General features: G+C 36.4%; 1 protein-coding gene and 1 non-coding gene across 4 annotated transcripts in view; both read right to left on the bottom strand.

The window, feature by feature from the left end:
- Nucleotides 1-17,569, bottom strand: part of VPS45 (vacuolar protein sorting 45 homolog) — a 40,223-nt gene that overhangs the window by 12,994 nt on the left and 9,660 nt on the right. For 2 of the 3 annotated variants that reach the window (XM_036441868.2, XM_036441869.2), the window contains exons 8-14: nt 15,860-15,994; nt 14,869-14,982; nt 14,326-14,493; nt 9,809-9,967; nt 9,558-9,665; nt 8,614-8,735; nt 2,744-2,875 (exon numbers count right to left, since the gene is read on the bottom strand). In XM_036441868.2, the coding sequence (XP_036297761.1) occupies nt 2,744-2,875; nt 8,614-8,735; nt 9,558-9,665; nt 9,809-9,967; nt 14,326-14,493; nt 14,869-14,982; nt 15,860-15,994 (938 nt within the window). The remainder of the gene's footprint in view (nt 1-2,743; nt 2,876-8,613; nt 8,736-9,557; nt 9,666-9,808; nt 9,968-14,325; nt 14,494-14,868; nt 14,983-15,859; nt 15,995-17,569) is intronic. The other variant, XM_036441870.2, reaches the window with a different exon arrangement.
- LOC118721820 lies at nt 4,995-5,102 on the bottom strand. Its single transcript, XR_004988839.1, has one exon. It is a non-coding gene; the product is annotated as a U6 spliceosomal RNA (small nuclear RNA).

Raw genomic sequence — 17,569 nt, 5'->3', positions numbered from 1 at the left:
ATATCTCCCTTCGCGTGAAAATGTAAGCTTCATGAGAGTTGGGATCTTTATTTTATTCAGAGGTATCCCAATGCCTAGGTAAACACTTAAAGAATGAGTAAGTTGATTATTGACTTTAACTATTCTGATTCGTTCAACAAATGTTTGTCAATTCTAGAACTCATAACTAGGCAATATGATTTCTTTTTCTTCCACATAGCTGCTGGTGAAAGTATTTGTGGTGCTATAGAATTCATGTCATATATGATTCCTAGAAATTGAAATTTGGCTTATTCCTCCTTAATTTAGGATATATTAGGCCAGTGTGACTAATGAGACAAATGAAAAAAACAGGGAGAGAAGCAATTCCATGAGAAGTGCAAGTACTGAGACAGGAGATGATGCGCACTGCAAACCTGCATGGACCCCGCAAGAAATGGACTAACTGCTCAGGGCGGACATACTGAATCCATTAACTGGTCCCTTTTCAGGGCACCTTTTCTCTCTTTAAAAAAACATGAAAGTTATGTCTTAATGAAGTCCCTATAATTAGTTACTATTGAATATTTTTTATTTTTTTGTGTTATGTACCAAAGGAGAAGGAAAAGCAATAAAAAATTCATATTACATTTTATATGGTTATAGAGAGAGAAGAAAATATTGACTGCCTCTCTATTCAGAAGGCAATTTTATTAAAATGTTGCTAAGGAGGTAATAAGCTTCTTTTCTTTTCCTTGCATAGTTATCAAATTGTACTGAATTTTATATTTTCTGAGTTAAAATATTTTCAGAATAAGTATATATTATTTCCGCAATAAAGAGGAAAATTATGTTAAGAAGTCAAATAATAATACAAAGTGAAAAAATACACAAATCCTCTAATGATTCCCAACGAATCCAAGTAAACATGGCTCAGTATGGCTCTCTCAAGGTTCCTAATCATTAAATTCAACTCTCATGCTGTGGTTCTCTAGTCCACTTTTCCTTCTCTATCTGTCCTACCTTTAACGTCCAAATTAATCTTCCTAAAATACCGTGATCCTCTTATAATTTCACTGCTTAAACTTTCAATGATTCCTCATTTTCTATAGAAGAAAGTAGAAATTCCACAACCTGGAATTCAAGGCCTTCCACAGTCATAACATTAACTTAAAAAAAAAAAAGTTTTTATTGATTTTTTTTTAGAGAGAGGAAGGGAGAGGGAGAGATAGAAACATCCATGAGAGAGAAACACTGATTGGCTGCCTCCTGCAGGCCCTCCACTGGGGATGGAGCCTGCCACCTGGGCGTGTGCCCTGACTATGAATCGAACTGCTGTCCTCTTGGTACATGGGTATGATGCTCAACCAACAGAGCCACACTAACTGGGAAACTTTTCTTCTTCTTTTTTTTTTTACAACTTTTTTTTTTTTTAAATCATAGCCTGAGGATATGTGTTTTTTGTTGTTTTTTCCTTTGTTATTGTTTTGTTTTGATTTTACTGATTTGAGAGAGGAAGGGAGAGAAACATCGATGTGAGAGAGAAACACTGATTGGTTGCCTTTCATACATGCCCTGAATAGGGATCGAACCCCCAACCTAGGTATGTGTCCTGATTGGGAATCGAACAAATAACCTTTTGGTGCATACGATAATGCCCTAACCAACTAAGCTACCTGGCCAGGGTTGGATCTTTTAAAAAAAAAAATCACCTTAGTTTTGACATTATCTTTCTAAGTTGTGGCTGCTTCAGAAGGTAATTTGAAAATTTTTACAAAACAGCCGAAACCGGTTTGGCTCAGTGGATAGAGCGTCGGCCTGCAGATTGAAGGGTCCCAGGTTCGATTCCGGTCAAGGGCATGTACCTTGGTTGCGGGCACATCCCCAGTAGGAGGTGAGCAAGAGGCAACTGGTTGATGATTCTCTCTCATCAATGTTTCTGACTCCTTATCCCTCTCTCTTCCTCTCTGTGAAAAATCAATAAAATATATATTTAAAAAAAAAAAGAAAGAGAAAATTTTTACAAAACAATTAAAAAACACACACTCCTCTTATAAATAGTACAATAACACCTTAAGGATTAACAAGAGCATACTTAATGTCTTTGGCTATCCAACTAAAAGCCATTTTCCCAACAGAATAGGGCATATTTGCCTTACAACCAACTCCAGAAACAGAAAGCATAACAGAAATATGATTGCTTGCTGTTCTTTCTCTATGTATGTTACAGCTTTTTACAACTTGCTCATGTAGTTAACTCTATCTAGAATGTGCTCTCCATTTTCTACCCAAAGCTCAACTTATAAACCATCTTCTCACATGAAGCATTTGCTAATTTCTTTTAGCCACTCAGAGAATCCAGGGCTCTTTAATCTGACTCTCCAGGCACTTATTTTCTTATTATTTTTTTTTAATGTTTTTTTTTTTTTTTTTCTTTCCTAACAGATAATGACTTACTTGAGTTAGGATCTTTATCTTATTCATCTTTGTATTCTTCCTACTAAATACTTATTGGATGAATGTAGTTAATCAATACAATAGAAAAATTCACAGAATTCAATATCATTATGTCTATGTATTTTGGAAGTGGCAATTAGATTTCTCCTCCTCTTAACATAGACAGGAAATCTAAATGGTCAACAAGTCAGGTAGGTCCTTACTCTTCAGGTCTTTGACCTAATTGAGTGATTTATGAACCTGATGGAGTACAGATCTTTCACCTCACACAAACTCTAAATGATTCTATGAACGGATGATGTATTTTGGTCGTCGGCAGTTCCCTTACCTTTTCGTGTTGTGCACTGTGGTTCCTCCCAGGACAATCCTCACTCCAGGAGTGGAACGGTTCAGGTTATAAACTGTTAGAGCTTCTTCATAGGTGGCTCCTCCAATCACAAACACAATGATATCCTGAGGTCTGCAATAATGAAGACATTTAATATCATAGGACAAGGGGGGGGGCAAATATTTGTTGTTACTATTATATACACAGTTTTAATTTATGAATCTTTTTTTTCTGGTGGAGGAAGCATAATTAAAGCAGAACAGAATGAAAGGTCTAAAAAAAGTTTTAATTATCTGAAATTGGCAGGAAACAGAGCAAGAAATGCTGAATCGTGATTTGCTTTCTGTTTAAGAGCGGATGTCTTATAATTTCTGTGCTGTGGATTTCAGAATAGCACAATAGTGTTTGCTGGAACCAAATGTAGAAATATTCTTTTATATTCAAGAGGCTGCAGAGTACTTCACTATGACATGATATCAATACAGCAGTAATTTATGCTTGTACTACACTTCTCTCTTCATGTGTAAGACCTCTGTCAAATATTTAATACAGTGCCATTACAATGGCCTCTGTCCAAGGACCTCAAAGTGTTTTGGAAACTACTGGTATATTTGGATGTCCTGTAACATGGGAACTAGAAACATTTAGGATTTTGAGAGTAAAAAAAGAATGTGACACAGAAATTATGACGCTTCTAGGAACTCCACCTCTTTTTAAAGTCTTTGTTTCTCAATCCTTTGATAAACCAAGAAAAAGAAACCATGGAAACGAACAAACCAAAAAGCCAGTGAGTATTGTTTTGAAACTGGACATGCTGACACATCAGCTCAGTCACTAGCCTCGTTTGGGCAGCTCTGTGCAGTTTTACTGTGTTTCAATTTTTATCAAAATGGCTTCATAACAAAAATGATAGGTCCTCCTCTTAGCTCCTTCTGCAGATGGCAACGAGAAGGAGATCATATTATTTTTACAACTGTTAAAGTTTGCCTGGTTTTTATTCTCTCATGCCATCAAAAGAAGATACAATTACTTAATCTTAGAAGTAAGACTTAATTTTGTTAAATCACTTCCTGGACATTATTTAAAACTACATCAAGCAGAGGCATCCTTTAGGAGGTTACAGCACAAAACGAAATAAAAACATCTTTAAGTATAAATCATGTTTGTCTACATTTTTTTGTTTTATTTTATCTCTCTGTATTCTTTCTAAAACAAAAACAACACAAAACCTTGAAGGAATTAACTGAGATAATATTAGTTCCTGTTGAATTCCTTGGAAAGAGAATCAGATACTGGGTCTATTTAAAAACGCTCCCTCTTACTTTAGTGCTCTTGTACCCCCGTTTCTCCCTAGAGGCAAACATTATTTCTTGTCTCTTTTGTATCCTTTCAGAAATATTATGTTTGTATATAAATACACATATATATGGCAATTAAATTGATCTATAATTTATGTGATTTCCTCTCGTAGTTCAAAGTTGAAGTAGATATGAGCATTAAATCTAAGTTATTTTTTAAAATATTTTTTTATTGATATCAAAGAGGAAGAGAGAGGGAGAGAGAGAGAGAAACATCAATGATGAGAATCACTGACTGCCTGCCTCCGGCACACCCCACAATGGGGATTGAGCCTGCAACCCAGGCATGTGCCCTGGCTGGAATCGAACTGTGACTTCCTGGTTCATAGTTCAATGCTCAACCACTGAGCCATGCCGGCCAGGCAAGTCTAAGTTATTAATCCAATATTGATCTGGTGCTTTACATATCAGAGGCTCTTCATAAACTTACAGGAACATATTACCACCACTGCCCATGAATAAAATGTTCTACACTATCAAGGCTTTGCCCTAAAATTCCTTGCCTCCAGTTACTGGCCAGTTTTTTTCTTGCTGAGGAAGATCATCTGATTAGGAAGAGTTGTATGATTAGGATGGAAATATTTTTCTACCAAGTATGATAAACTCTCAATTATTTGGGTACTGAATATTCAGACAAAATACAGGTTCTCTTCTTTTTCTCCAATTGATATGTGTTGTCGTTTCAACTCTTATTACTATTTCTACAGAAGGGCAAGAGGAATATGAACAGCTAATACTCAAATTCAGTTCTTGTCGAGATGTAGAACATATTTCTTAAGAAAGAGGATTGAATAAATTACAATTGGCTATAATTTTAAAAACACAAGACCCTATAACTTTTATCATAGTATAATATTATCCTCATTGTTATACATACTTTTTCCTTTTCTTTTTAAAATACAGAATGTTTCATGAATTTGCGTGTCATCCTTGCGCAGGGGCCATCCTAATCTTCTCTGTATCGTTCCAATTTTTAGTGTATGTGCTGCTGAAGTGAGCACTACACAATTTCTTTTTAACATTACATTTCTAAGGAGGTAAATTTTTAATTCTTTCTACTTTATTGGTACTACAAGTACCAATGAAATAATTAATGGCTTCTCAAGAACAGTCACAACTGATAAAGGATGAGTCCTGTGGGGAGGGGAAATACAATGTTACAAGAATGTGCCAGTAAGGAGATCGAGGATACTCTACCAATAGTTTGGTTTGTGTTGAATTATCTAGGGGTCAGTCTAGGTGGAAAATAGGGTGGGGAAACAGTTTAGTTTTACTAATAAAATCCTCAACACTAAAATAAAATTGTATTTTCAGAAAACGAGTTTTTTGTTTTTTTTACAGAAAGATTCCATATGCAGTGTTCATTACCTTGAAGGACAATTCTAGACTAAGAACTATTATGAAGTTTATCTTGAATAAACACTTATGAATTGCACAGATTGTTTCATTAGGAAAATGGGAGGGAAGTTCTTCCCTGCCAGGGGTACAGTGACTGTCGAGAGGATGCAGACAGTAACACTTTTGTTTTGAGTTCCTGATCTGGTAAGTCAATTATTTAAAAAGCAGCTGAGCAGACTAATAAGGATCACCCTGGGAAATGACGTTGCTTCTCTATAGCTGCCCTCTGCCCATCACTTGCCTCAAGAGCACATCTGGCTCTTATGGAATAAAAGGGCAAGAACTGGGAAGGAATAAACTCATGAGTGTTTCTAGCACAGCCAGAGAACACTCTCCTTCAGTCTGATCATTGCAGGGTGCCAGAGTATTTTCACCCGCCTAGAGAGGGAAAAACGTTATGGGTGGTAACTATGGGTGTAGGTTACCTTTTTTATTTTAATTTTTGAAAGAATATTTTTGTTGATTTCAGAGAGGAAGAGAGAGGGAGAGAGAGAGAGAGAGAAACATCAATGATGAGAGAGAATCATTGATTGGCTGCCTCCTGCACGCCCCCCACTGGGGATGAAGCCCGAAACCTGGGCATATGCCCTGACCGGGAATAGAACTGGTGACCTCTTGGTTCCTGGGTCAATGCTCAACCACTGAGCTGCACCAGGCTGGGCTATAGGTCATCTTAATGTAAGGACAAAACCTGGATACAGGGATAGACTCTCAGTGCTTGACTCAACTGTGTCCCTAACAAAGATGACTGTCACATTTGGTTATGAAAATATTAATAAATGTTTTCCTGAGCCTCCTACTACTCATTCTAGCTGGCTTAAGGAAAACATTACTGAAAAAAATATCCCTGACATTTATCCTTTTCCAATGAATTTTAAAGGTAGATGTTCTGATGAGGCCAACAGTAAAATATATAGCAAAACATTTTTATGATGGCTGATGCTAAGTGGAATACGCAAGTTCAATTCTTTGTACACATCTTCCTGTTCTCTGTAATTCTCTATAGCAACCAAAAGCATTAATTAATGCAGACAGCCAACATTAGAAAGCAGCAGCCAGTTCATGCTGTATATAAATAAACAAGGACACTTTGAGAACCCAACCAACTTACATCTTATTAGAAAATTAAATAAAAATTTTTTTTCATATATAGTATTTCTGGAAATCATTACTTCTATGCATGGGTAAGCAGAAAAATAAAACTTTTAAAAAATTGAATTTACTGAGATGAGATTGGTTAATCAAATTACATAAGGTTCATAATAAATCATCTGTATATTGTATTATATGTTCACTACCCCAATTGCTTATCTCACTCCAGTTATATCCTTTATTTGCTTACTAGTTTGCTGTCTACCTCCTTCCTGTAGTAAGTTCCTTGAGGGCAAGTACCCGTCTGTTCTGTCACTTCTATTTCCCCAGGATCTACAACAGTTCTTGACATATTGAAGACACCCAATAAATAGTCATTATAGAAAAGAATGAAGCAATTGAATTTTAGCTATATATGTATTTATGTAATTGTGACAAATGCTAACAGATGCTGACAACAAATGTGCATTTTGAGCTTTGGTTGGAAAAATGAATCACCCAGATTAGAAAGGTTTCCTATCACAATCTAATCTTATACAACACACTCCTCTGGTGATCTATGTCCCTTTAGTAATAAAGAGCTATTTTTTGTCCAGTAATTCTGACATAAAATTCATAAGAAAATCAATATTTTTACTTTTATCAAAGCAATCAGAAGGCTATTTAATAGAGTTATACTGTTTTGTTTTGTTTTTTCCTTTTCTTTTTGTGCTGTTTTTAAAAAAGCCTCTATGATAGGTGAATAGCTTTGGGCTGGTTCTGATTCTTCCCACTTAACTGACATATCTGAACCTTGATGCCAAGATTATTAGCTATTTTATCCGTATGAGTGTACTCTCTGAATTTAACCCCAGATATGCTGCCTCTCAACCTTGGATATTTTAAAAGTTGTTTGTTTTTTTCTGTTACCAAATTATAGAGGTTTTTTTTTTTTTTTTTAAAAGAATGAAGTGAAAAAATATATCATATAAAACAGTCACCTAAGTACCTCAAAACATTTTTTCCTTCCAGAAATTAATTATATTTATAAAACACTATTCTCCCAAGGCTCTTAGATTATGAGTAGCTGAAATTATAGAAGCCTTATACCAACCTTAACAATTATCACATCTATCCATCTAATATAGGGGTGTTGAACTCAATCAGAGAAGGGGCCAAAATCTAAAATCCAGCCTAAATCTCGGGCCGAATGGTTTACTGAACAGTCATAAACTGTCATTGTGATGGAAATGCAGCGGAGTGCAGTGATGACAGCGTGGTGTGGGCCACATTGCAAGGCCTGGCGGGACGGATTTGGCCCGAGGGCCTTGTGTTTGACACATGTGATCTAATAGGATTCAGCTACACATATTAGGTTGTTTATAACATGTGGTTTCAATAAGAAAAAAATACACAAAAATATAATTTATAACTAGATAGAATTTGTATGTATTTAAAAATCCAGGGTGGACTAAATAAGTTGTTTTGGACAAGTTTTGTCTTTATTTAAACAAGCAGACCACTGGATTAAAATGACAATTGCTTCCTTCAGTTAATACCCCAAAAGAAAGCCATCCGTTTCTTCTTTGTGACAAATGGCCTTTGTTAATGAGGTCTCAGTTTGTATGCTGGCCACATTTGGCAAAGTTCAGTCTTGACCAAAAATAGTAACCACCTGCTCTGGCTGGCAATCAAGCAGCAAATCTATTTTTGGCTTTAATGTTTGAAACTCCAAATGGTAGATGCCATGGAACTGAACCTTAAATGGCATAAGCAAACTGGTCTGATACTAAAGGGCAGAATGTAAGTATTTGGGTTGTTCCAAAACATCTGCTTCTTTATTCCAAAAGAAGTAATATTTCAGGTGTAGCTGGTGAATTTATATCTAATCTTGATACAAGTAAAACCAAAAGAATCTTAGAACTGAAATAATAGGGGAAGGAGGAATAGAATGATATAATTGGAGTTGTAGTCCCTTACATTACTCTAAATGTCCTATTTTCTTAGTTTCTGGTTTTTATTATTAATATCTTTATATCTTACCTGTCTCTGAGTGTGCTGGGGCCTAGATAAGGGTACAGACTTTCTTTAAGCTTTCCTTTGATGAGATGGTCCAGGGTCTCATGTAGGAAAGGTTGATGCTGAGTATACACATTTTCTATTCCCTAAGACAGGGGGAAATAGTTCTTATGTCATTTTTTGAAAACTTGCAATATACCGGTTTATGATATTCTTATCAGAAAAGAAGATGCACTCAACTCAATAGAGATTTCATGAGATAGATTCAAATGGGAATTTTAGGAGAATTTTATGATTAGATAATTTTTAAAAATATATTAATCAATTAGAACTGTTCTAATCTCATAATAACACTGTAATTTAAGGCTAGCTACTTTAAAGGAATTTTTAAAATGAAATTGCTGAAATCCTTTAGCATCTATTCACTAACTCATCTTTTTGTGAAAATGTTATATGACCAGTAGAACAAATAAAAGGAATGGATAATGTAGAAAAATAGACTAGACACACTCAGGAAAATGGAAAAAATTTAGGCAGAATTAGAAAGGCTAGCAGATTAAAACCAATTTTTGACCATTTTAAGAAAATAGGTCCATCTTTTTAAAAGATCTATAATTGTTTGCTTCATTTTTATTTTCCTTCAAAGAGAAACTACTAACTAATCTTAAGTTATAAACAAATGGAGTGAAACAGTGAGGACTAACAGAACCATCTGTCTTTTCACTCTTGGGTTTTCCTGGAAATATCTCAGTATTACCTGCTCAGCTATTTGGTCCAATGCTGATGCTGCTCCAATATAGATTGCATTTTTAAAAAAGCTTTCAGGAGGGTATCGACTTTAATTGCACTTAACTGACACAGTTCTCAATCAGCAACAATCTGGGAGTTACTTTGATCGTATTCATTCACTCTCTCGGACTTAGGGGTTTCAACTGTTGTTCATTTAGGACAGCGCAGAGATGTCATACCTTCAGTCCTTTGAGGAACTGTTTGGTAATAGCCACAGCATCTTTAGGGCTGAAGAGGTCACTTCCTCTGACCCGTTTACCACCATACTCAACAACTGCAGAGACGAGCTATTGAGGGGGATGGGGGAGGGAAAGAGAGATAGGGAGAGAGAACATCCTCTTACTGTTTGGGAATCAGGAAATTCATTTCATAAGAACTTTATTAAGGAAATGAAGACCTGTTTGGGGGGTTAATGTATAAGTGTGGTTACCTTTCGATATTTCTCAGAAACACCCCTATTCCTGAGGTCCATCATTAGCCCTGGCAGGCTGTTGCTGCTGTGTCGCTCATAATGCAGTGCATAGAGCATCACCAGGCGGGCAGCATCACATTCTGTCACTTTGGGGTTCTGCAGGAGCCTCTTTACATTCTGAAGAAAGATAGAACGGATATTTAACCCCCCTTCACTTCACTTGCGTGATGGTGTATAATATCTCTGATCTCATAATTATTTATTTTTTTAAAAATATATTTTATTGATTTTTTACAGAGAGGAAGGGAGAGAAATAGAGAGCTAGAAATGTCGACGAGAGAGAAACATCGACTAGCTGCCTCCTGCACACCCACCACCAGGGATGTGCCCGCAACCAACGTACATGCCCCTGATGGGAATCGAACCTGGGACTCCTCAGCCCGCAGGCCGACGCTCTATCCCTTGAGCCACACCAGTTTCGCCCCAGGTTCAATTCTGATCAAGGGCATATACCTTGGTTGCAGGCACATCCTCAGTAGGGGGTGTGCAGGAGGCAGCTGATGGATGTTTCTTACTCTATATCCCTCACCTTTCTTCTCCGTAAAAAAATCAATAAAATATATTTTTAAAAAATCTTCCTTACTAATCAAACGAGTCTTTTCTGAGGCTATGGATATGTATGCTTCAATGGCTGTACATAACAGTTTGGTTCTAGTGAAATTTTTTCTAAATAAAAATGTTGTTAGCCTGTAGAATAACTGGTTAGAAGTAGCTTATAGGTTAATGCTTGGCAATATATGAGCTTTTTTCTCTCTACTATGTTACAGTTACTATTCAAAAAAGCAAACCCCATCTCTACTAAAAAAAAACAACAAAAACCAAAAAAAACAACGCTCCATTCACTGCTTCATGACATATTATAATCTAAGGTCAAGCCAAGGAATGCTATACCCCATCTAGGGGTCAGGCCCCTGGCATCTACTCATTATCAAACAAAAGTTCCCTTTATAGACTATTTAAGTCATGTTGCAAAGAAATCCATTATGAATGGGGGAGTACAAATCAATTGCTCACTATAAAACCGTAATACCATGGGCAAGAAAACCTTCAAAAGATAACTTTAAAAAATGTAAAGTGGATCACAAATGGGAATTCATATTTTAAAAGTACTATCTTTCTTTTAGAGTGAACCCCTCCCCCCAAAAAATTTTTCAGGCAAGGAATTACAGTAATTTTTTCCCAACTGCTTACCATATGGTAGAGCAATACAAATAAAGATATTAAATTTGACTAGTGATTATTTTTAGTTCTATTGTTTTAAAGGAAAAATAAAATGATAAACATAAGGAAATTTAAGTTTAGTTATAGGGCAAAATTTTGTTTTTATTTAGTGAGAAGGAAACTCATTTTATTGAGAAAGACAAAGTTTTCATAGGAATATTTCTATTAGGCCCATGAAACAATAGAATTTAGTAGTGTTATTTAAAACTGTCTTTAGGGGGACCGGTTTAGCTCAATGGATGGAGCGTCGGCTTGGGGACTGAAGGGACCCGGGTTCGATTCCGGTCAAGGGCATGTACCTTGGTTGCGGGCATATCCCCAGTAGGGGGTGTGCAAGAGGCAACTGATCGATGACTCTCTCTCATCGATGTTTCTAACTCTCTATCTCTCTCCCTTCCTCTCTGTACAAAATCAATAAAATATATTTTTAAAAAACAAACAAACAAAAAAAAAACTGTCTTTAGTAGTATTGTTTAAAGTAAGTTGGTCAAGTTAAATAGATTGTGATACATCTTTACAAAGAAATACTAAAAAGAATGAGTCTTTAGATTTTTATCTGAAGCCATCTCTGAGATACATAGTTAAGTGAGAAAGTAAATGCAGAATTATGTGTACAATATGGTATTTGAATTTAAAAAGATTGGGAGATATACACAAACAGGCTTGCACAAACGCAGAATAACTGAAACTAGTAACCAACTCAGCTTTTACTATATATCTCTTTCACCAAGTACTTAACTATTTAAGAATCAAAATTTAAGACAATTAAAAATAATAAAGTCTGCCTAAGTTTTTGTGTGTGAGGATTTAAGAATACAGGGATAAAATTAAAGGCCAGAGTGGCTGAGATGGTTGAGGTCATTCATGAACTGAAAGGTCAATGGTTTAATTTCCAGTCAGGGCAAATGCCTGGTTTTCAGGCTCAACCCCCAGTAGGGGGCCTGCAGGAGGCAGCCAATCAATTTTTTTTTCTCTTTCCCTCCTCCATCCTCTGTCTGTAAATCAATAAAATATATATTTTTAAAAAGCGATGATAGAGGTTCTTTTCATAAATATAAAACAAATATCATCTTCCTGATTTTCAAAATGTTGATGTTTTCAGGGGAAATTCTGATAAACATTAAAAAAAAAGTAAAAGGCCAACAACTACCTATCCCAGTAAAGACCTGCTATAACTGAGCAACCACAGGTAGGTGCATTTCTTCCTTCTGCTTGTACCAGATATTTTTAAAAGTACCCAACATTTACAAAGCACCTAACATATGTGAATAATCTGACATATTTCATTGAATCCTCATAACAATCTAAAAGTTCAAAACCATTATCCTGATGTTTGGGCAAAGTAAGTAATTTTCCCAAAGAAACGGTGGAATGTAGAGACAGGCTATAAGCCAGGATGGTCTGGCTCCAAAGCCTGTGTTGTTTTCATTAGACCACACTGGCTTTATTTATAAAGTAAAATTGCAGCAGGAAAAGAAAGAGACTACGTTTTAGAATATTGGGTTCTTATCAATATGGAAATGTGCTTCTTATTAAAAAGCTACTACGTAGCTTAGAAATGGCTATCTCCCAAAAAACTTATTCCCAAGTTAACTTATTGTCAGTGATATCACACTGTGCCATTTCTCAGGAACCTTGGCATTATCTCCAATTTGTTCTTTTCTTTAAAAACCCCCCACATATTTTATTGATTTTTTACAGAGAGGAAGAGAGAGGGATAGAAAGTCAGAAAATCGATGAGAGAAACATTGATCAGTTGCCTCCTGCACACACCCCACTGGGGATGTGCCCGCAACCAAGGTACATGCCCCTGACCGGAATTGAACCTGGGACCCTTCAGTCCGCAGGCCGATGCTCTATCCACTGAGCCAAACTGGTTTTGGCTCCAATTTGTTCTTATTTCCTTCTATCCAAACTGTCACTAAATTGTTGTTTTCTCCCTTTGAAATGCCGCTTAGATTTTCTCTTATTGTACATTTTTACTACTATTGCTGAGCCCACTAACCTCACTGACTTCACTTTTTTCACCTCCAAAGTATCCTAACTAGATTAAATTTCCTAAAATACTGATTTTATCATATCAACTTTTCTACATAAGACCCTACCTGGATCTCTTTGCCCATCTCAGCAAGTATAAATTCCTTAGAAGCGTCTGCATAAACTGCTTCGTGTTTACCAAATCAATTTTATATCTTTATTCTCTTCCACATGTTCAACAGGTGGAGCTGTTTATTCTTTTCTGCTTACTGCTGCATCTTTGCTTCTGCCGCTATTCCTGACTGAAATCCTCCTCCAGATTCTACTCATTCTTTATAGTCTATCTTAATGGCACCTTCTTAGAAACTGTTCCTAATAACCTCAAATCTTATTGTCAGTATCACAATTTTGATTTAATTAAATACTATGTTGCAGCACTAATCACTAATTCTTGCACTAGCTACATTGAATTATTCTCATATATATATATAACATCTCCATGCCTGCATTCTCTCTGCTGAGAATTTCCCCCCTTTTCTCTGGTTGGTACACTCCTCCTCCTCATTTATTTGTCTAGACTCACATCTAATGTCATCTTCTCTAAGAAGCCTCAACTTTAGGGAAAACCGTTGTCCTTTCTGTGTTTCCATATTCCATTGGAAATACCTCTAGAATAGCACTTATTGCACAGTATTACAAATCCTGGCTTAAATTTCTCTCTCCCCTAACATCATGTGAACTCTTTGAAGGGAAAGATGGTATCATACTGATTTTTGGACCTGTAGATCCTCATAGCACCATGCACGTGTAGCGCACATTCATGTGTTCGTGTAATGAAAAACAGATGTTCAGTAATGAAAAACTGAGATAATGCACTTAAATTTATTATATCTTTTCAAATCTTCCTAACAACCCAGTGTGATAAATATCATTATACCTATTTTTCAAATGAGGAAACTAGCTCAGAGATTAAGTCAACAGCTCCAGGTCACAAAGCCGGTAAGACCTTCTGATTTTAGTCTAGTATTCTTTCTAGTAGATCAGACTGCCCTCCGAAATGTTCAATTAATTGCCTGAACCCTTTTATTGCACATTATTCTTTTATGGCTCTTATCATGTATCTATCTTAATATTAAACTGTATACTTGTCTCAATTCCTCCTAAGACTGTCAATTCCGTGTTGGTGAAGAAGGATTACTTGCCTTAGTATCTCTTGCTCTGCCTGGCACAGGGCCTTACACATAGTAGGTGCTCATCAAATGGGACTGAATAGGTACCTGGAGAGCACTAGAATGGTCATTTTGACAGGCCAGTTCTTGTTCAACCTCTGAAACCTCCAGCAGATTCCGCTCACCGACCAACCGAGACAGCTCTCCAACAACTGTTACGTGCTTTGATACAGTCCCAGACATCTTCTTGAACTGTGGGTAATTCTCAACGAAGGCCTGTCATGGGAAAAACATCAATGGGAGTTCTATTATTACTTGACCAAGGATAGGCATATATGAAGGGGGGGGGGAAATCAGGGATTGTTCTGCCAAGAAAAAGGCATCTATAGCTTTCAATCACATGGCATTTTGCATTTTGGTATGCCTATGAAGAGAAGAACTGGCATACGTAAGCAGACTGAGTATTTGAATAGTCCAAAGGTGACTAAAGAATGGGAAGAAGTTTATGGCTTATTACGAAGTTTTCACTATATTGTTTCCCAAAGAGAAATATTACAGAAAATACCTCAAACCAAACTAAATGGATTAAGGTAGAAATCAGAATAGCTCCCAAACTTGCATGTTAGTCACCCACATACATGTTCAGTTTACCTTCATGTCTGCTATTGATTCCAGCTTTTGCTGTTCTTTCGGTTTCTTCTTCTGAAAGTCTTCCATGAGATTCTTTATATTGCTACCAATCTCGGCAAAGTTCAAGTACATATTCTGTGAAAAAGAAAGTTGGAAACACAGTTCTATCAACTAGTCTGAATTTCAGACAGCTTTAAAAGAAGTGAAAAAGAATTCTGAGTACAGTTAGAATTAAACGGCAAGAAAATTCCATTCTAACTAGCAAATCTGGGCATTGGTCAGGACACTGGTGATGAGTACCAGTACTATTCTCACAAAGGGCTACGGAGGTAAGTAAATTGGGTTCTGATTTTAAAAGTGGGAAATCACCCCTTCCCCACAGCTGCCTCTCAGACATGGCTGGAAACTTTTGCGGGAACTTGAGGGTCTGCTGAATCAAGTGATGAAGGCTTAGATCTGGATGTGTTGAGTTAGTATAGCGCTGGGGTGTTGATCTGTGAGTGCCTTGGGTGGGGCCTGGATGAGGCTGGTTGACCTATTTGGAAATGTTTTTTGTGTGAAGTGTATCATTGGGCATGTGGAGGTATTATTGATATGAGAAAATGCTAAGTAACTGATTTACTATCTGAAAAGGGATTTACTATCGGGGAAAGGAAGGGAGGAAGAGACTGAACATAAACTGTGCACCTATGGATGAGAACAATGGGGGATGGGGAGGGGGCGGAGGGTGGGGTGGGAACCTGGTGGAGGGGGGAAGAAATGAGGAACCTTTGTAATATTAATAATATGAACAATAAAGATTGATTAAAAAAAAAAGTGGGAAATCAAGTATGTGATTTCTGTGAAAGAAATATTGTTGGGGGGGAGGGGGGCAGAATCCAAGTCTTCTGCCTTCCCTTAAGATGCAGCTTATCCACATCGGATGGCTCCATCATCCTTCCACATGAATTCTCAGAAGTCAATATTGACCATCTTACATAAAAACATATAAACTCAATTAAAAACCACTTACATTAGCATAGAATTCATCGTTTTCAGCAGATAGGACCACCTCTCTTAAGTCTTTACTGATCCCTGGGACTCTGGAAAGATCAATCCGATTGTTGTTTATGCCCAGTAGTTCATGGACCATGGCTTGATATGTCCACTAAATAAAGAATCGTGACAAAAAGTTTGGTCACTGATAAAACATGAAAATAGTAAATGTTCAGGAAAACAAAGACGAATACCTTATTCTTAATAATTGCTCTTCTTTACATGGAGATTCTCTCTTTAGTTCAAGTTTTATTGGTATTTTGTGCTATACTATTAAGATTGTCATTTTAATTGGTTAAACATCCAAAAATCAAAATACTCTTAGATTTCACGGTTTGGAAGAAGGGCAGCAAGATTAATATTCCTGATAAAAAGGAAAATTAGATCCATCATTAGCTCCAATTTTGGCCTGTGAATTAAGGGTATATTTTTGGCTTCACGGATAGGGCTATATTGGTACTGTAGTTACAAGCTGTACCATTTCCTGTACGCTTCTGTGGTTTTCTGCAGCATGAGAAGTGTATTCTTGCAGGTCTGAGTGGTGCTATATTTATCCTGGGAACACTAATATTATCAGAAAAAAACCCTTATGAGTTGATGAAAACACACACATTCAGAAGCTTTATATTTTTACCTCAAATGAATTGTGAAGAGGGTTGGTTTCCAATCTTACAAATGTGAACTTATTTGGTAAAACTGGAAAGGAGAACCCCCCAATTTTTCCTTCTGACCATTTTTGGAGAATGGGTTACTTTTAATCATAGACCCATTGGACAAAACTAAGTATTTTCCATCAAATTACCCTCTAAACCTAGAATCTAATGCTAGAAATATTTACGTATATATATCCCATCTTTTAAAAATCTAGATTTATTAAGAAAGAACTTGAGGTTATAAAAGATGTTTTATTTCCTAAAACATCTGCCAGATGAATCCTCAAAACAACTAGTTTCATTAGGCATTTAAAATAAGCACAACAAAATGTCTTATGCTCCCATAGACAGCATCCTGTGCATGCTTCTGCCATCAGCACTTACTCTATAATTAAATTATCTCTTTTCTTCTCTCCCCATTGGACCACGAGCTCTGTGAGAGAAGAGATTGTATTTTTTAACTTTTTATCTCCAGGACTTAATACAATAGCTGCCACATTAATAGGTCCTTAGTTAAATTTGTTGAATGAATAGTTGCTTTTCTTTGGCAAACAGAATTATAGGCCATCATTTCTCTTTCTAATTTTCTTTTTATATTATCAAAATTTATTTAGTGAACAAATACTACTTTGAATTTTAGGAATATAAGCCTATTGCATCATAGAACAGTTGCATTCAACAGCTAATGCACTATTATAAGCTGGGAAGGAACTGGAATATAGACTGTGCCTTTGCCTACAAATTCAAAGCCACTATTAAAAAAGCATGTACTACGTGCAAAGCTCTGTGCTTGTACTTTCACAAACACGGGTAAGGAATATGCCTTGAAGGAATATGTAATCTTGGAGAGTAAAAACACAGGCTCAACATGATGAGTGCAGCATGAGACACACGAGAGACACAAAATTGGCCAGAAATTTTAGGGGGAAAAAGGATGTGTCTGACTAAAAGAACAAAGGCTACAAGATGTTTCGGGTGACTTTTAAGGAGAAGAATTTTGATAGGTGAAGTTGGGAAGACAAGGTATTCCAAAC

Source organism: Pipistrellus kuhlii, unplaced genomic scaffold (genome assembly GCF_014108245.1).
Source record: "Pipistrellus kuhlii isolate mPipKuh1 unplaced genomic scaffold, mPipKuh1.p scaffold_m20_p_18, whole genome shotgun sequence".
In the NCBI taxonomy this organism is placed as follows: domain Eukaryota; kingdom Metazoa; phylum Chordata; class Mammalia; order Chiroptera; family Vespertilionidae; genus Pipistrellus; species Pipistrellus kuhlii.
This window is presented reverse-complemented; position numbering and strand designations above follow the sequence as displayed.